At 38.6% G+C, this 22,876-nt stretch overlaps 1 protein-coding gene across 1 annotated transcript in view; it reads left to right on the top strand.

Moving 5' to 3' along the window:
- The window catches only part of bmpr2b (bone morphogenetic protein receptor, type II b (serine/threonine kinase)), a 137,514-nt gene that overhangs the window by 81,884 nt on the left and 32,754 nt on the right, over nt 1-22,876 (top strand). The window contains exon 7 of the mRNA XM_045704929.1: nt 22,653-22,767. Coding sequence (XP_045560885.1) covers nt 22,653-22,767 — 115 coding nt within the window. The remainder of the gene's footprint in view (nt 1-22,652; nt 22,768-22,876) is intronic.

Below are 22,876 nucleotides of genomic sequence, written 5' to 3'. Positions count from 1 at the left end.
TCTACTGTCCTCTACAGGGCTCTACAGGGTTCTACTGATCTCTACTGGGCTCTACAGGGTTCTACTGATCTCTGCTGGCTTCTACAGGGTTCTACTGGGCTCTGCTGGTCTCAACAGGGTTCTACTAGGCTCTACTGTCCTCTACAGGGCTCTACAGGGTTCTACTGATCTCTACTGGGCTCTACAGGGTTCTACTGATCTCTGCTGGCTTCTACAGGGTTCTACTGGGCTCTGCTGGTCTCAACAGGGTTCTACTAGGCTCTACTGTCCTCTACAGGGCTCTACAGGGTTCTACTGATCTCTGCTGGCTTCTACAGGGTTCTACTGATCTCTACTGGGCCCTACTGGGTTCTACTGGTTTCTGCTAGCCTCGATAGGGTTCTACTGGCCTTTAATGGGTTCTACAGGGTTCTACTGGCCTCTACAGGGTTCTACTGGCCTCTACAGTGTTCTACTGGCCTTCAATGGGTTCTACAGGGTTCAACCGGGTTTCCCGTCTCTCTCTGTCATTTGACTATAATATGAGGTTTCCTGTCTCTCTCTGTCATCTGAATAGAATAGAAGGTTTCCCGTCTCTGTCATTTGACTACAATAGAAGGTTTCCTGTCTCTCTCTCATTTGACTAGAATAGATTTTCTGTCTGCCATAGAAGTAGAATATAAGGTTTTCTGTCTCTCTCTGTCATAGAACTGGAATAGAATAGATTCTGTATCATCTCAGCAGATATTTCTGTCGATGATTGTGGATAGATTTCTATTTGCCAGACACCAAGTCAGCTTGGGTTTCTCCTGAGAATTATTGCTGCATAATGCTCTCTCTGTTGCTCTCTGTTGCTCGCTCTCTGTCTCTCTCTCTGTCTCTCTCTCTCTCTCTCGCTCTCTCTCTCTGTCTCTCTGTCTCTCTCTCGCGCTTGCTCTCTCTCTCTCTCTCTCTCTCTCTCTCTCTCTCTCTCTCTCGCTCTTTCTCTGTCTCGCTCTCTCTATCCTTTCTCCTCGCTCGCTCCTCCTTCTAGATTAGTAATGTTATTGTGACCCTGCTGTGCTTGAGGGTAACGCCTGTTTTCTTCTATATCCACTACCCCTGTAACACAGACGCACACACACACACATTAAGATATGCACACACACACACACAGAACACACACAGTCAGACACACACACACACACACACACACACACACACACACACACACACACACACACACACACACACACACACACTCACACACACACACACACACTGTCTGAAATGACTGTTTGTTTTCTTGTCTGTCAACCCACAGTATATCATTCTGTCTGTCTCTGTTCCCAGACGAACCAGCTCAGTGCCAGAGAGACGCCTCTGCTGCTTCTATCAGATACAGAACATAATGCTGCTTCTATCAGATACAGAACATAATGCTGCTTCTATCAGATACAGAACATAATGCTGCTTCTATCAGATACAGAACATAATGCTGCTTCTATCAGATACAGAACTACAGAACATAACGCTGCTTCTATCAGATACAGAACATAATGCTGCTTCTATCAGATACAGAACATAATGCTGCTTCTATCAGATACAGAACATAATGCTGCTTCTATCAGATACAGAACATAATGCTGCTTCTATCAGATACAGAACATAATGCTGCTTCTATCAGATACAGAACTACAGAACATAATGCTGCTTCTATCAGATACAGAACATAATGCTGCTTCTATCAGATACAGAACATAATGCTGCTTCTATCAGATACAGAACATAATGCTGCTTCTATCAGATACAGAACATAATGCTGCTTCTATCAGATACAGAACATAATGCTGCTTCTATCAGATACAGAACATAATGCTGCTTCTATCAGATACAGAACATAATGCTGCTTCTATCAGATACAGAACATAATGCTGCTTCTATCAGATACAGAACATAATGCTGCTTCTATCAGATACAGAACATAATGCTGCTTCTATCAGATACAGAACACAATAATGCTGCTTCTATCAGATACAGAACATAATGCTGCTTCTATCAGATACAGAACTACAGAACATAATGCTGCTTCTATCAGATACAGAACATAATGCTGCTTCTATCAGATACAGAACAATCTCTTCTATCAATACAGAACATAATGCTGCTTCTATCAGATACAGAACATAATGCTGCTTCTATCAGATACAGAACATAATGCTGCTTCTATCAGATACAGAACATAATGCTGCTTCTATCAGATACAGAACTACAGAACATAACGCTGCTTCTATCAGATACAGAACTACAGAACATAATGCTGCTTCTATCAGATACAGAACTACAGAACATAATGCTGCTTCTATCAGATACAGAACTACAGAACATAATGCTGCTTCTATCAGATACAGAACTACAGAACATAATGCTGCTTCTATCAGATACAGAACCATAATGCTGCTTCTATCAGATACAGAACATAATGCTGCTTCTATCAGATACAGAACATAATGCTGCTTCTATCAGATACAGAACATAATGCTGCTTCTATCAGATACAGAACATAATGCTGCTTCTATCAGATACAGAACATAATGCTGCTTCTATCAGATACAGAACATAATGCTGCTTCTATCAGATACAGAACTACAGAACATAATGCTGCTTCTATCAGATACAGAACATAATGCTGCTTCTATCAGATACAGAACATAATGCTGCTTCTATCAGATACAGAACATAATGCTGCTTCTATCAGATACAGAACATAATGCTGCTTCTATCAGATACAGAACACAATAATGCTGCTTCTATCAGATACAGAACATAATGCTGCTTCTATCAGATACAGAACACCATAATGCTGCTTCTATCAGATACAGAACATAATGCTGCTTCTATCAGATACAGAACTACAGAACATAATGCTGCTTCTATCAGATACAGAACATAATGCTGCTTCTATCAGATACAGAACTACAGAACATAATGCTGCTTCTATCAGATACAGAACATAATGCTGCTTCTATCAGATACAGAACATAATGCTGCTTCTATCAGATACAGAACATAATGCTGCTTCTATCAGATACAGAACATAATGCTGCTTCTATCAGATACAGAACTACAGAACATAACGCTGCTTCTATCAGATACAGAACTACAGAACATAATGCTGCTTCTATCAGATACAGAACTACAGAACATAATGCTGCTTCTATCAGATACAGAACTACAGAACATAATGCTGCTTCTATCAGATACAGAACTACAGAACATAATGCTGCTTCTATCAGATACAGAACTACAGAACATAATGCTGCTTCTATCAGATACAGAACATAATGCTGCTTCTATCAGATACAGAACATAATGCTGCTTCTATCAGATACAGAACATAATGCTGCTTCTATCAGATACAGAACATAATGCTGCTTCTATCAGATACAGAACATAATGCTGCTTCTATCAGATACAGAACATAATGCTGCTTCTATCAGATACAGAACATAATGCTGCTTCTATCAGATACAGAACACCCAACAGAACATAATGCTGCTTCTATCAGATACAGAACATAATGCTGCTTCTATCAGATACAGAACATAATGCTGCTTCTATCAGATACAGAACATAATGCTGCTTCTATCAGATACAGAACTACAGAACATAATGCTGCTTCTATCAGATACAGAACATAATGCTGCTTCTATCAGATACAGAACATAATGCTGCTTCTATCAGATACAGAACATAATGCTGCTTCTATCAGATACAGAACATACAGAACATAATGCTGCTTCTATCAGATACAGAACATAATGCTGCTTCTATCAGATACAGAACTACAGAACATAATGCTGCTTCTATCAGATACAGAACATAATGCTGCTTCTATCAGATACAGAACATAATGCTGCTTCTATCAGATACAGAACCATAATGCTGCTTCTATCAGATACAGAACATAATGCTGCTTCTATCAGATACAGAACTACAGAACATAATGCTGCTTCTATCAGATACAGAACTCTAACAGAACATAATGCTGCTTCTATCAGATACAGAACATAATGCTGCTTCTATCAGATACAGAACCATAATGCTGCTTCTATCAGATACAGAACATAATGCTGCTTCTATCAGATACAGAACTACAGAACATAATGCTGCTTCTATCAGATACAGAACATAATGCTGCTTCTATCAGATACAGAACATAATGCTGCTTCTATCAGATACAGAACATAATGCTGCTTCTATCAGATACAGAACTACAGAACATAATGCTGCTTCTATCAGATACAGAACATAATGCTGCTTCTATCAGATACAGAACATAATGCTGCTTCTATCAGATACAGAACCATAATGCTGCTTCTATCAGATACAGAACTACAGAACATAATGCTGCTTCTATCAGATACAGAACATAATGCTGCTTCTATCAGATACAGAACATAATGCTGCTTCTATCAGATACAGAACATAATGCTGCTTCTATCAGATACAGAACAAATAATGCTGCTTCTATCAGATACAGAACATAATGCTGCTTCTATCAGATACAGAACATAATGCTGCTTCTATCAGATACAGAACATAATGCTGCTTCTATCAGATACAGAACACAGAACATAATGCTGCTTCTATCAGATACAGAACATAATGCTGCTTCTATCAGATACAGAACTACGATAATGCTGCTTCTATCAGATACAGAACATAATGCTGCTTCTATCAGATACAGAACATAATGCTGCTTCTATCAGATACAGAACATAATGCTGCTTCTATCAGATACAGAACAATAATGCTGCTTCTATCAGATACAGAACTACAGAACATAACGCTGCTTCTATCAGATACAGAACACATAATGCTGCTTCTATCAGATACAGAACATAATGCTGCTTCTATCAGATACAGAACTACAGATAATGCTGCTTCTATCAGATACAGAACTACAGACATAATGCTGCTTCTATCAGATACAGAACATAATGCTGCTTCTATCAGATACAGAACTACAGAACATAACGCTGCTTCTATCAGATACAGAACACATAATGCTGCTTCTATCAGATACAGAACTACAACATAATGCTGCTTCTATCAGATACAGAACTACAGAACATAATGCTGCTTCTATCAGATACAGAACTACAGAACATAACGCTGCTTCTATCAGATACAGAACCATAATGCTGCTTCTATCAGATACAGAACTACAGAACATAATGCTGCTTCTATCAGATACAGAACACAGAACATAATGCTGCTTCTATCAGATACAGAACTACAGAACATAACGCTGCTTCTATCAGATACAGAACACAGAACATAATGCTGCTTCTATCAGATACAGAACTAATAATGCTGCTTCTATCAGATACAGAACCATAATGCTGCTTCTATCAGATACAGAACTACAGAACATAACGCTGCTTCTATCAGATACAGAACCATAATGCTGCTTCTATCAGATACAGAACTACAGAACATAATGCTGCTTCTATCAGATACAGAACTACAGAACATAATGCTGCTTCTATCAGATACAGAACATAATGCTGCTTCTATCAGATACAGAACCAGAACATAATGCTGCTTCTATCAGATACAGAACCAAAGCTGCTTCTATCAGATACAGAACATAATGCTGCTTCTATCAGATACAGAACTACAGAACATAACGCTGCTTCTATCAGATACAGAACATAATGCTGCTTCTATCAGATACAGAACATAATGCTGCTTCTATCAGATACAGAACTACAGAACATAATGCTGCTTCTATCAGATACAGAACACAGAATAATGCTGCTTCTATCAGATACAGAACATAATGCTGCTTCTATCAGATACAGAACTACAGAACATAACGCTGCTTCTATCAGATACAGAACTACAGAACATAACGCTGCTTCTATCAGATACAGAACTACAGAACATAATGCTGCTTCTATCAGATACAGAACCAAATAATGCTGCTTCTATCAGATACAGAACACATAATGCTGCTTCTATCAGATACAGAACTACAGAACATAACGCTGCTTCTATCAGATACAGAACTACAGAACATAATGCTGCTTCTATCAGATACAGAACATAATGCTGCTTCTATCAGATACAGAACTACAGACATAATGCTGCTTCTATCAGATACAGAACTACAGAACATAACGCTGCTTCTATCAGATACAGAACATAATGCTGCTTCTATCAGATACAGAACTACAGAACATAACGCTGCTTCTATCAGATACAGAACTACAGAACATAATGCTGCTTCTATCAGATACAGAACTACAGAACATAATGCTGCTTCTATCAGATACAGAACTACAGAACATAATGCTGCTTCTATCAGATACAGAACTACAGAACATAACGCTGCTTCTATCAGATACAGAACATAATGCTGCTTCTATCAGATACAGAACTACAGAACATAATGCTGCTTCTATCAGATACAGAACTACAGAACATAACGCTGCTTCTATCAGATACAGAACTACAGAACATAATGCTGCTTCTATCAGATACAGAACTACAGAACATAATGCTGCTTCTATCAGATACAGAACTACAGAACATAATGCTGCTTCTATCAGATACAGAACATAATGCTGCTTCTATCAGATACAGAACAACATAATGCTGCTTCTATCAGATACAGAACTACAGAACATAATGCTGCTTCTATCAGATACAGAACTCAGAACATAATGCTGCTTCTATCAGATACAGAACTACAGAACATAATGCTGCTTCTATCAGATACAGAACTATAATGCTGCTTCTATCAGATACAGAACATAATGCTGCTTCTATCAGATACAGAACTACAGAACATAATGCTGCTTCTATCAGATACAGAACACAAATAATGCTGCTTCTATCAGATACAGAACTACAGAACATAATGCTGCTTCTATCAGATACAGAACTACAGAACATAATGCTGCTTCTATCAGATACAGAACAGATAATGCTGCTTCTATCAGATACAGAACATAATGCTGCTTCTATCAGATACAGAACTATAATGCTGCTTCTATCAGATACAGAACTACAGAACATAATGCTGCTTCTATCAGATACAGAACTACAGAACATAATGCTGCTTCTATCAGATACAGAACTACAGAACATAATGCTGCTTCTATCAGATACAGAACATAATGCTGCTTCTATCAGATACAGAACTACAGAACATAATGCTGCTTCTATCAGATACAGAACAATAATGCTGCTTCTATCAGATACAGAACACAGAACATAATGCTGCTTCTATCAGATACAGAACACAAATAATGCTGCTTCTATCAGATACAGAACATAATGCTGCTTCTATCAGATACAGAACTACAGAACATAATGCTGCTTCTATCAGATACAGAACCATAATGCTGCTTCTATCAGATACAGAACCATAATGCTGCTTCTATCAGATACAGAACCAGAACATAATGCTGCTTCTATCAGATACAGAACACAGAAATAATGCTGCTTCTATCAGATACAGAACTACAGAACATAATGCTGCTTCTATCAGATACAGAACACAGAAATAATGCTGCTTCTATCAGATACAGAACATAATGCTGCTTCTATCAGATACAGAACATAAGCTGCTCATACAGAACATAATGCTGCTTCTATCAGATACAGAACATAATGCTGCTTCTATCAGATACAGAACTACAGAACATAATGCTGCTTCTATCAGATACAGAACTACAGAACATAATGCTGCTTCTATCAGATACAGAACTACAGAACATAATGCTGCTTCTATCAGATACAGAACATAATGCTGCTTCTATCAGATACAGAACATAATGCTGCTTCTATCAGATACAGAACATAACGCTGCTTCTATCAGATACAGAACTACAGAACATAATGCTGCTTCTATCAGATACAGAACATAGCTTCTATCAGATACAGAACATAATGCTGCTTCTATCAGATACAGAACCATAATGCTGCTTCTATCAGATACAGAACTACAGAACATAATGCTGCTTCTATCAGATACAGAACACAATAATGCTGCTTCTATCAGATACAGAACATAACGCTGCTTCTATCAGATACAGAACATAATGCTGCTTCTATCAGATACAGAACTACACTAATGCTGCTTCTATCAGATACAGAACTACAGAACATAATGCTGCTTCTATCAGATACAGAACATAATGCTGCTTCTATCAGATACAGAACATAATGCTGCTTCTATCAGATACAGAACTACAGAACATAATGCTGCTTCTATCAGATACAGAACATAATGCTGCTTCTATCAGATACAGAACATAATGCTGCTTCTATCAGATACAGAACATAATGCTGCTTCTATCAGATACAGAACTCTACAGAACATAATGCTGCTTCTATCAGATACAGAACATAATGCTGCTTCTATCAGATACAGAACATAATGCTGCTTCTATCAGATACAGAACATAATGCTGCTTCTATCAGATACAGAACATAATGCTGCTTCTATCAGATACAGAACATAATGCTGCTTCTATCAGATACAGAACATAATGCTGCTTCTATCAGATACAGAACTACAGAACATAACGCTGCTTCTATCAGATACAGAACATAATGCTGCTTCTATCAGATACAGAACATAATGCTGCTTCTATCAGATACAGAACTACATAATGCTGCTTCTATCAGATACAGACCTACAGAACAGAATGCTGCTTCTATCAGATACAGAACATAATGCTGCTTATATCAGATACAGAACATAATGCTGCTTCTATCAGATACAGAACTACAGAACATAATGCTGCTTCTATCAGATACAGAACATAATGCTGCTTCTATCAGATACAGAACATAATGCTGCTTCTATCAGATACAGAACATAATGCTGCTTCTATCAGATACAGAACATAATGCTGCTTCTATCAGATACAGAACTACAGAACATAATGCTGCTTCTATCAGATACAGAACTACAGAACATAATGCTGCTTCTATCAGATACAGAACATAATGCTGCTTCTATCAGATACAGAACCATAACGCTGCTTCTATCAGATACAGAACATAATGCTGCTTCTATCAGATACAGAACTACAGAACATAATGCTGCTTCTATCAGATACAGAACATAATGCTGCTTCTATCAGATACAGAACTACAGAACATAACGCTGCTTCTATCAGATACAGAACATAATGCTGCTTCTATCAGATACAGAACCAACATAATGCTGCTTCTATCAGATACAGAACTACAGAACATAATGCTGCTTCTATCAGATACAGAACATAATGCTGCTTCTATCAGATACAGAACATAATGCTGCTTCTATCAGATACAGAACATAATGCTGCTTCTATCAGATACAGAACTACAGAACATAATGCTGCTTCTATCAGATACAGAACATAATGCTGCTTCTATCAGATACAGAACACATAATGCTGCTTCTATCAGATACAGAACCAAATAATGCTGCTTCTATCAGATACAGAACTACGAAATAATGCTGCTTCTATCAGATACAGAACTAGAAATAATGCTGCTTCTATCAGATACAGAACATAATGCTGCTTCTATCAGATACAGAACTACAGAACATAATGCTGCTTCTATCAGATACAGAACAATAATGCTGCTTCTATCAGATACAGAACATAATGCTGCTTCTATCAGATACAGAACTACAGAACATAATGCTGCTTCTATCAGATACAGAACTACAGAACATAACGCTGCTTCTATCAGATACAGAACATAATGCTGCTTCTATCAGATACAGAACATAATGCTGCTTCTATCAGATACAGAACCATAATGCTGCTTCTATCAGATACAGAACTACAGAACATAATGCTGCTTCTATCAGATACAGAACATAATGCTGCTTCTATCAGATACAGAACTACAGAACATAATGCTGCTTCTATCAGATACAGAACATAATGCTGCTTCTATCAGATACAGAACTACAGAACATAACGCTGCTTCTATCAGATACAGAACATAATGCTGCTTCTATCAGATACAGAACATAATGCTGCTTCTATCAGATACAGAACATAATGCTGCTTCTATCAGATACAGAACCATAATGCTGCTTCTATCAGATACAGAACATAATGCTGCTTCTATCAGATACAGAACCGATAATGCTGCTTCTATCAGATACAGAACCATAATGCTGCTTCTATCAGATACAGAACTACAGAACATAATGCTGCTTCTATCAGATACAGAACATAATGCTGCTTCTATCAGATACAGAACTCATAATGCTGCTTCTATCAGATACAGAACATAATGCTGCTTCTATCAGATACAGAACATAATGCTGCTTCTATCAGATACAGAACTACAGAACATAATGCTGCTTCTATCAGATACAGAACTACGAACATAATGCTGCTTCTATCAGATACAGAACATAATGCTGCTTCTATCAGATACAGAACATAATGCTGCTTCTATCAGATACAGAACTACAGAACATAATGCTGCTTCTATCAGATACAGAACATAATGCTGCTTCTATCAGATACAGAACATAATGCTGCTTCTATCAGATACAGAACCAGAACATAATGCTGCTTCTATCAGATACAGAACTACAGAACATAATGCTGCTTCTATCAGATACAGAACATAATGCTGCTTCTATCAGATACAGAACTACAGAACATAATGCTGCTTCTATCAGATACAGAACATAATGCTGCTTCTATCAGATACAGAACATAATGCTGCTTCTATCAGATACAGAACATAACGCTGCTTCTATCAGATACAGAACATAATGCTGCTTCTATCAGATACAGAACTACAGAACATAATGCTGCTTCTATCAGATACAGAACATAATGCTGCTTCTATCAGATACAGAACATAATGCTGCTTCTATCAGATACAGAACTACAGAACATAATGCTGCTTCTATCAGATACAGAACTACAGAACATAATGCTGCTTCTATCAGATACAGAACATAATGCTGCTTCTATCAGATACAGAACTACAGAACATAATGCTGCTTCTATCAGATACAGAACTACAGAACATAATGCTGCTTCTATCAGATACAGAACATAAGGCTGCTTCTATCAGATACAGAACTACAGAACATAATGCTGCTTCTATCAGATACAGAACATAATGCTGCTTCTATCAGATACAGAACATAACGCTGCTTCTATCAGATACAGAACTACAAAACATAATGCTGCTTCTATCAGATACAGAACACATAATGCTGCTTCTATCAGATACAGAACACATACTGCTGCTTCTATCAGATACAGAACTACAGAACATAATGCTGCTTCTATCAGATACAGAACTACAGAACATAATGCTGCTTCTATCAGATACAGAACATAATGCTGCTTCTATCAGATACAGAACATAATGCTGCTTCTATCAGATACAGAACATAATGCTGCTTCTATCAGATACAGAACTACAGAACATAATGCTGCTTCTATCAGATACAGAACATAATGCTGCTTCTATCAGACTACAGAACATAACGCTGCTTCTATCAGATACAGAACATAATGCTGCTTCTATCAGATACAGAACTACAGAACATAATGCTGCTTCTATCAGATACAGAACTACAGAACATAATGCTGCTTCTATCAGATACAGAACATAATGCTGCTTCTATCAGATACAGAACATAATGCTGCTTCTATCAGATACAGAACATAATGCTGCTTCTATCAGATACAGAACTACAGAACATAATGCTGCTTCTATCAGATACAGAACATAATGCTGCTTCTATCAGATACAGAACATAATGCTGCTTCTATCAGATACAGAACATAATGCTGCTTCTATCAGATACAGAACATAATGCTGCTTCTATCAGATACAGAAGATCATGCTGCTTCTATCAGATACAGAACATAATGCTGCTTCTATCAGATACAGAACTACAGAACATAATGCTGCTTCTATCAGATACAGAACATAATGCTGCTTCTATCAGATACAGAACATAATGCTGCTTCTATCAGATACAGAACATAATGCTGCTTCTATCAGATACAGAACTACAGAACATAACGCTGCTTCTATCAGATACAGAACATAACGCTGCTTCTATCAGATACAGAACATAATGCTGCTTCTATCAGATACAGAACATAATGCTGCTTCTATCAGATACAGAACATAATGCTGCTTCTATCAGATACAGAACTACAGAACATAATGCTGCTTCTATCAGATACAGAACATAATGCTGCTTCTATCAGATACAGAACATAATGCTGCTTCTATCAGATACAGAACATAATGCTGCTTCTATCAGATACAGAACATTATGCTGCTTCTATCAGATACAGAATATCATGCTGCTTCTATCAGATACAGAACATAATGCTGCTTCTATCAGATACAGAACTACAGAACATAATGCTGCTTCTATCAGATACAGAACATAATGCTGCTTCTATCAGATACAGAACATAACACTGCTTCTATCAGATACAGAACTACAAAACATAATGCTGCTTCTATCAGATACAGAACATAATGCTGCTTCTATCAGATACAGAACATACTGCTGCTTCTATCAGATACAGAACTACAGAACATAATGCTGCTTCTATCAGATACAGAACTACAGAACATAATGCTGCTTCTATCAGATACAGAACATAATGCTGCTTCTATCAGATACAGAACATAATGCTGCTTCTATCAGATACAGAACATAATGCTGCTTCTATCAGATACAGAACTACAGAACATAATGCTGCTTCTATCAGATACAGAACATAATGCTGCTTCTATTAACTACAGAACATAACGCTGCTTCTATCAGATACAGAACATAATGCTGCTTCTATCAGATACAGAACTACAGAACATAATGCTGCTTCTATCAGATACAGAACTACAGAACATAATGCTGCTTCTATCAGATACAGAACATAATGCTGCTTCTATCAGATACAGAACATAATGCTGCTTCTATCAGATACAGAACATAATGCTGCTTCTATCAGATACAGAACTACAGAACATAATGCTGCTTCTATCAGATACAGAACATAATGCTGCTTCTATCAGATACAGAACATAATGCTGCTTCTATCAGATACAGAACATAATGCTGCTTCTATCAGATACAGAACATTATGCTGCTTCTATCAGATACAGAATATCATGCTGCTTCTATCAGATACAGAACATAATGCTGCTTCTATCAGATACAGAACTACAGAACATAATGCTGCTTCTATCAGATACAGAACATAATGCTGCTTCTATCAGATACAGAACATAATGCTGCTTCTATCAGATACAGAACATAATGCTGCTTCTATCAGATACAGAACTACAGAACATAACGCTGCTTCTATCAGATACAGAACATAACGCTGCTTCTATCAGATACAGAACATAATGCTGCTTCTATCAGATACAGAACATAATGCTGCTTCTATCAGATACAGAACATAATGCTGCTTCTATCAGATACAGAACTACAGAACATAATGCTGCTTCTATCAGATACAGAACATAATGCTGCTTCTATCAGATACAGAACATAATGCTGCTTCTATCAGATACAGAACATAATGCTGCTTCTATCAGATACAGAACATTATGCTGCTTCTATCAGATACAGAATATCATGCTGCTTCTATCAGATACAGAACATAATGCTGCTTCTATCAGATACAGAACTACAGAACATAATGCTGCTTCTATCAGATACAGAACATAATGCTGCTTCTATCAGATACAGAACTACAGAACATAACGCTGCTTCTATCAGATACAGAACATTATGCTGCTTCTATCAGATACAGAACATAATGCTGCTTCTATCAGATACAGAACATTATGCTGCTTCTATCAGATACAGAATATCATGCTGCTTCTATCAGATACAGAACATAATGCTGCTTCTATCAGATACAGAACTACAGAACATAATGCTGCTTCTATCAGATACAGAACATAATGCTGCTTCTATCAGATACAGAACTACAGAACATAACGCTGCTTCTATCAGATACAGAACATAATGCTGCTTCTATCAGATACAGAACTACAGAACATAATGCTGCTTCTATCAGATACAGAACATAATGCTGCTTCTATCAGATACAGGACTACAGAACATAACGCTGCTTCTATCAGATACAGAACATAATGCTGCTTCTATCAGATACAGAACATAATGCTGCTTCTATCAGATACAGAACTACAGAACATAATGCTGCTTCTATCAGATACAGAACTACAGAACATAATGCTGCTTCTATCAGATACAGGACATAATGCTGCTTCAATCAGATACAGAACATAATGCTGCTTCAATCAGATACAGAACTACAGAACATAATGCTGCTTCTATCAGATACAGAACTACAGAACATAACGCTGCTTCTATCAGATACAGAACATAATGCTGCTTCTATCAGATACAGAACTACAGAACATAATGCTGCTTCTATCAGATACAGAACTACAGAAAATAATGCTGCTTCTATCAGATACAGAACTACAGAACATAATGCTGCTTCTATCAGATACAGAACTACAGAATATAATGCTGCTTCTATCAGATACAGAACTACAGAACATAATGCTGCTTCTATCAGATACAGAACATAATGCTGCTTCTATTAACTACAGAACATAATGCTGCTTCTATCAGATACAGAACCATAATGCTGCTTCTATCAGATACAGAACTACAGAACATAATGCTGCTTCTATCAGATACAGAACTACAGAAAATAATGCTGCTTCTATCAGATACAGAACTACAGAACATAACGCTGCTTCTATCAGATACAGAATATAATGCTGCTTCTATCAGATACAGAACATAATGCTGCTTCTATCAGATACAGAACTACAGAACATAATGCTGCTTCTATCAGATACAGAACATAATGCTGCTTCAATCAGATACAGAACTACAGAACATAATGCTGCTTCTATCAGATACAGAACATAATGCTGCTTCTATCAGATACAGAACATAATGCTGCTTCTATCAGATACAGAACATAATGCTGCTTCTATCAGATACAGAACATAATGCTGCTTCTATCAGATACAGAACATAACACTGCTTCTATCAGATACAGAACATAATGCTGCTTCTATCAGATACAGAACATAATGCTGCTTCTATCAGATACAGAACTACAGAACATAATGCTGCTTCTATCAGATACAGAACATAATGCTGCTTCTATCAGATACAGAACTTAATGCTGCTTCTATCAGATACAGAACATAACGCTGCTTCTATCAGATACAGAACGTAATGCTGCTTCTATCAGATACAGAACTACAGAACATAATGCTGCTTCTATCAGATACAGAACTACAGAACATAATGCTGCTTCTATCAGATACAGAATATAATGCTGCTTCTATCAGATACAGAACATAATGCTGCTTCTATCAGATACAGAACTACAGAACATAATGCTGCTTCTATCAGATACAGAACATAATGCTGCTTCTATCAGATACAGAACATAATGCTGCTTCTATCAGATACAGAACTACAGAACATAATGCTGCTTCTATCAGATACAGAACTACAGAACATAATGCTGCTTCTATCAGATACAGAACATAATGCTGCTTCTATCAGATACAGAACTACAGAACATAATGCTGCTTCTATCAGATACAGAACATAATGCTGCTTCTATCAGATACAGAACATAATGCTGCTTCTATCAGATACAGAACATAACACTGCTTCTATCAGATACAGAACATAATGCTGCTTCTATCAGATACAGAACTACAGAACATAATGCTGCTTCTATCAGATACAGAACATAATGCTGCTTCTATCAGATACAGAACATAATGCTGCTTCTATCAGATACAGAACTACAGAACATAACGCTGCTTCTATCAGATACAGAACTACAGAACATAATGCTGCTTCTATCAAATACAGAACATAACGCTGCTTCTATCAGATACAGAACTACAGAACATAATGCTGCTTCTATCAGATACAGAACTACAGAACATAATGCTGCTTCTATCAGATACAGAACATAAGGCTGCTTCTATCAGATACAGAACTACAGAACATAATGCTGCTTCTATCAGATACAGAACATAATGCTGCTTCTATCAGATACAGAACATAACACTGCTTCTATCAGATACAGAACTACAAAACATAATGCTGCTTCTATCAGATACAGAACATAATGCTGCTTCTATCAGATACAGAACATAATGCTGCTTCTATCAGATACAGAACTACAGAACATAATGCTGCTTCTATCAGATACAGAACTACAGAACATAATGCTGCTTCTATCAGATACAGAACATAATGCTGCTTCTATCAGATACAGAACATAATGCTGCTTCTATCAGATACAGAACATAATGCTGCTTCTATCAGATACAGAACTACAGAACATAATGCTGCTTCTATCAGATACAGAACATAATGCTGCTTCTATCAGATACAGAACATAATGCTGCTTCTATCAGATACAGAACTACAGAACATAATGCTGCTTCTATCAAATACAGAACATAACGCTGCTTCTATCAGATACAGAACTACAGAACATAATGCTGCTTCTATCAGATACAGAACTACAGAACATAATGCTGCTTCTATCAGATACAGAACATAAGGCTGCTTCTATCAGATACAGAACTACAGAACATAATGCTGCTTCTATCAGATACAGAACATAATGCTGCTTCTATCAGATACAGAACATAACACTGCTTCTATCAGATACAGAACTACAAAACATAATGCTGCTTCTATCAGATACAGAACATAATGCTGCTTCTATCAGATACAGAACATAATGCTGCTTCTATCAGATACAGAACTACAGAACATAATGCTGCTTCTATCAGATACAGAACTACAGAACATAATGCTGCTTCTATCAGATACAGAACATAATGCTGCTTCTATCAGATACAGAACATAATGCTGCTTCTATCAGATACAGAACATAATGCTGCTTCTATCAGATACAGAACTACAGAACATAATGCTGCTTCTATCAGATACAGAACATAATGCTGCTTCTATTAACTACAGAACATAACGCTGCTTCTATCAGATACAGAACATAATGCTGCTTCTATCAGATACAGAACTACAGAACATAATGCTGCTTCTATCAGATACAGAACTACAGAACATAATGCTGCTTCTATCAGATACAGAACATAATGCTGCTTCTATCAGATACAGAACATAATGCTGCTTCTATCAGATACAGAACATAATGCTGCTTCTATCAGATACAGAACTACAGAACATAATGCTGCTTCTATCAGATACAGAACATAATGCTGCTTCTATCAGATACAGAACATAATGCTGCTTCTATCAGATACAGAACATAATGCTGCTTCTATCAGATACAGAACATTATGCTGCTTCTATCAGATACAGAATATCATGCTGCTTCTATCAGATACAGAACATAATGCTGCTTCTATCAGATACAGAACTACAGAACATAATGCTGCTTCTATCAGATACAGAACATAATGCTGCTTCTATCAGATACAGAACATAATGCTGCTTCTATCAGATACAGAACATAATGCTGCTTCTATCAGATACAGAACTACAGAACATAACGCTGCTTCTATCAGATACAGAACATAACGCTGCTTCTATCAGATACAGAACATAATGCTGCTTCTATCAGATACAGAACCATAATGCTGCTTCTATCAGATACAGAACATAATGCTGCTTCTATCAGATACAGAACTACAGAACATAATGCTGCTTCTATCAGATACAGAACATAATGCTGCTTCTATCAGATACAGAACATAATGCTGCTTCTATCAGATACAGAACATAATGCTGCTTCTATCAGATACAGAACATTATGCTGCTTCTATCAGATACAGAATATCATGCTGCTTCTATCAGATACAGAACATAATGCTGCTTCTATCAGATACAGAACTACAGAACATAATGCTGCTTCTATCAGATACAGAACATAATGCTGCTTCTATCAGATACAGAACTACAGAACATAACGCTGCTTCTATCAGATACAGAACATTATGCTGCTTCTATCAGATACAGAACATAATGCTGCTTCTATCAGATACAGAACATTATGCTGCTTCTATCAGATACAGAATATCATGCTGCTTCTATCAGATACAGAACATAATGCTGCTTCTATCAGATACAGAACTACAGAACATAATGCTGCTTCTATCAGATACAGAACATAATGCTGCTTCTATCAGATACAGAACTACAGAACATAACGCTGCTTCTATCAGATACAGAACATAATGCTGCTTCTATCAGATACAGAACTACAGAACATAATGCTGCTTCTATCAGATACAGAACATAATGCTGCTTCTATCAGATACAGGACGACAGAACATAACGCTGCTTCTATCAGATACAGAACATAATGCTGCTTCTATCAGATACAGAACATAATGCTGCTTCTATCAGATACAGAACTACAGAACATAATGCTGCTTCTATCAGATACAGAACTACAGAACATAATGCTGCTTCTATCAGATACAGGACATAATGCTGCTTCAATCAGATACAGAACATAATGCTGCTTCAATCAGATACAGAACTACAGAACATAATGCTGCTTCTATCAGATACAGAACTACAGAACATAATGCTGCTTCTATCAGATACACAACATAATGCTGCTTCTATCAGATACAGAACTACAGAACATAATGCTGCTTCTATCAGATACAGAACTACAGAACATAATGCTGCTTCTATCAGATACAGAACTACAGAACATAATGCTGCTTCTATCAGATACAGATCAGTAGATTGTAGATCAGTAGACTATAGATCAGTAGATTGTAGATCAGTAGACTGTAGATCAGTAGACTATAGATCAGTAGACTATAGATCAGTAGATTGTAGATCTGTAGACTGTACTTCATTAGACTGTAGATCTGTAGATTGTAGATCAGTAGACTATAGAACAGTAGACTGTAGATCAGTAGACTGTAGATCAGTAGACTGTAGATCTGTAGATTGTAGATCAGTAGACTGTTGATCTGTAGATTGTAGATCAGTAGATTGTAGATCAGTAGATTGTAGATCAGTAGACTATATATCAGTAGACTATAGATCAGTAGATTGTAGATCAGTAGACTATAGATCAGTAGATTGTAGATGAGTAGACTGTAGATCTGTAGACTGTAGAACAGTAGACTGTAGATTAGTAGACTATAGATCAGTAGATTGTAGATCAGTAGACTATAGATCAGTAGACTGTAGATCAGTAGACTATAGATCAGTAGACTATAGATCAGTAGACTGTAGATCAGTAGATTGTAGATGAGTAGACTGTAGATCTGTAGACTATAGAACAGTAGACTGTAGATCAGTAGACTGTTGATCTGTAGACTATAGAACAGTAGATTGTAGATCAGTAGACTATAGATCAGTAGACTATAGATCAGTAGACTGTAGATCAGTAGATTGTAGATGAGTAGACTGTAGATCTGTAGACTATAGAACAGTAGACTGTAGATCAGTAGACTGTAGATCAGTAGACTATAGATCAGTAGATTGTAGATGAGTAGACTGTAGATCTGTAGACTATAGAACAGTAGACTGTAGATCAGTAGACTGTTGATCTGTAGACTATAGAACAGTAGATTGTACATCAGTAGATTGTAGATCTGTAGACTGTAGATCAGTAGACTATAGATCAGTAGATTGTAGATGAGTAGACTGTAGATCAGTAGACTATAGATCAGTAGATTGTAGATGAGTAGATTGTAGATCAGTAGATTGTAGAGCAGTAGACTATAGATCAGTAGATTTTAGATCAGTAGATTGTAGAGCAGTAGACTATAGATCAGTAGATTGTAGATCAGTAGATTGTAGATCAGTAGATTGTAGAGCAGTAGACTATAGATCAGTAGATTGTAGATCAGTAGATTGTAGATCAGTAGATTGTAGAGCAGTAGACTATAGATCAGTAGATTGTAGATCAGTAGATTGTAGATCAGTAGATTGTAGATCAGTAGACTGTAGATCAGTAGATTGTAGATCAGTAGATTGTAGATCAGTAGCCTGTAGATCAGTAGACTGTAGATCCGTAGATTGTAGATCAGTAGATTGTAGATCAGTAGATTGTAGAGCAGTAGACTATAGATCAGTAGATTGTAGATCAGTAGATTGTAGATCAGTAGATTGTAGATCAGTAGACTGTAGATCAGTAGATTGTAGAGCAGTAGACTATAGATCAGTAGATTGTAGAGCAGTAGACTATAGATCAGTAGATTGTAGATCAGTAGACTGTAGATCTGTAGACTGTAGATCAGTAGATTGTTGTGTAAATGCTCTGGTACTGCAACGTTGGAAGTAACCACTACTACAGGAAATGTTTGTGTTCTCTTTTAAAAGCTGTTTTACTACCCTGAGGTAGCTATGAAGATATTGGTTAAACACTCCGTATTGGGGGGTCTCTGTCTCTCTCTCTGTCTCTCTCTCCCTGTTTCTCTCTCTGTCTCTGTCTCTCTCTCTGTCTCTCTCTCTCTCTCTCTCTCTCTGTCTCTCTCTCTGTTTCTCTCTCTGTCTCTGTCTCTCTCTCTGTCTCTCTCTCCCTGTTTCTCTCTCTCTCTCTGTCTCTCTCTCTGTCTCTCTCTCTGTCTCTCTCTCTGTCTCTCTCTCCCTGTTTCTCTCTCTGTCTTTGTCTCTCTCTCTGTCTCTCTCTCCCTGTTTCTCTCTCTCTCTCTGTCTCTCTCTCTGTCTCTCTCTCTGTCTCTCTCTCTGTCTCTCTCTCCCTGTTTCTCTCTCTGTCTCTGTCTCTCTCTCTGTCTCTCTCTCTGTCTCTGTCTCTCTCTCCCTGTTTCTCTCTCTGTCTCTGTCTCTCTCTGTCTCTCTCTCTGTCTTTCTCTCTCTTTCTGTCTCTGTCTCTGTCTCTCTCTCTGTCTCTCTCTCTCTCTGTCTCTCTCTCTCTCTGTCTCTGTCTCTCTCTCTGTCTCTCTCTGTCTGTCTCTCTCTCTGTCTCTGTCTCTCTCTCCCTGTTTCTCTCTCTGTCTCTGTCTCTCTCTCTCTCTCTCTCTCTCTGTCTCTCTCTGTCTCTCTCTCTGTCTCGGTCTCTCTCTCTGTCTCTCTCTCTGTCTCTCTCTCTGTCTCTCTCTGTCTCTGTCTCTGTCTCTCTGTCTCTCTCTCTGTCTTTCTGTCTCTCTTTCTGTCTCTCTCTCTCTCTCTCTGTCTCTCTCTCTCTCTGTCTCTCTCTCTCTCTGTCTCTCTCTCTGTATCTCTCTCTCTGTCTCTCTCTCTGTGTGTCTCTCTCTCTCTCTGTCTCTCTCTCTGTGTGTCTCTGTCTCTCTCTCTGTCTCTGTCTCTCTTCCCCCCCATGAGAGTAGTGTTACTGTAGCCAGTCTGTCACCATGACAACCAGGGCTCATGACGTGTCTTTTTTATAGTAATATAACATATTCCTCAGGTCCGTGGACGCTCACTGTTCTCTTTCTCTGTGGCTGTGCGTCATAGCCGGTATCTCAAATGGCACCCTATTCCCTATATAGTGGACTACTTTTGACCAGTACCCATAAGGAATAGGGTCCCATTTGGAACGTAGCCGCAGTCCTCAGTTCAGCAGTGTGTATAACATATACCTCCCGGACTCCAGTGATGCTGTTCTTCATGATGTTATGTGGTTTGATTGCTCTTCCTCCTCCTCCCCCTCCTCCTCCACCGCTTCCTCCACCTCCCCCTCCTCCTCCTCCCCCTCCTCCTCCACCGCTTCCTCCTCCACCTCTTACTCCACATCTTCCTCTGCCTCCTCCAGCTTTTCCTCCTCCTCCAGCTTTTCCTTCTCCTCTTCCTCCTCCTCTTCCTCCTCCACCAACCTTCTTTCTCCTCCACCACTTCCTCGTCCACCTCTTCCTCCTCCTCTTCCTCCTCCACCAACCTTCTTTCTCCTCCACCACTTCCTCCTCCACCTCTTCGTCTTCTTCATCCTCCTCTTCCTCTTCCTCCATCTCTTCTTCCTCCTCCACCTCTTCCTCCTCCTCCATCTCTTCGTCCTCTTCATCCTCCTCTTCCTCCTCCTCCATCTCTTCTTCCTCCTCCATCTCTTCTTCCTCCTCCTCTTCCTCCTCTACCCCTCTTCTCCCTCCTCCACCTCTTCCTCCTCCATCTCTTCGTCCTCTTCATCCTCCTCTTCCTCCTCCTCCATCTCTTATTCCTCTTCATCCTCCTCTTCCTCCTCCTCCATCCCTTCTTCCTCCTCCATCTCTTCTTCCTCCTCCTCTTCCTCCTCTACCCCTCTTCTCCCTCCTCCACCTCTTCCTCCTCCATCTCTTCGTCCTCTTCATCCTCCTCTTCCTCCTCCTCCATCTCTTATTCCTCTTCATCCTCCTCTTCCTCCTCCTCCATCCCTTCTTCCTCCTCCAGCTCTTCCTCCTCCACCACTTCCTCTTCCTCCTCCTCCATCCCTTCTTCCTCCTCCAGCTCTTCCTCCTCCACCACTTCCTCTTCCTCCTCCATCTCTTCTTCCTCCTCCACCTCTTCCTCATCCTCCTGTTCCTCATCGTCCTCTTCTCCCTCTGTAGAAATCTGGTGGGAAGTGAGCTGACAACCGTGTGTCTACGATGAAAGATTAAAGTCACGTCGTTGTTGTTCTCCTCCCCAGGGTTCTCTGTGTCAGTACCTGAGTCTGCAGACGGGAGACTGGGTCAGCTGTTGCCGCCTCACACACTCTGTCACACGGGGGCTGGCCTACCTTCACACTGAGCTGCTGAGAGGAGGTAGGAGTCACCTTCACACTGAGCTGCTGAGAGGAGGTAGGAATCACCTTCACACTGAGCTGCTGAGAGGAGGTAGGAATCACCTTCACACTCTGTCACACGGGGGCTG

Source organism: Salmo salar, chromosome ssa21 (assembly GCF_905237065.1).
Source record: "Salmo salar chromosome ssa21, Ssal_v3.1, whole genome shotgun sequence".
NCBI lineage: Eukaryota > Metazoa > Chordata > Actinopteri > Salmoniformes > Salmonidae > Salmo > Salmo salar.
Note: the sequence above shows the minus strand (reverse complement) of the source record. Positions and strands in the feature narration are given on the sequence as shown.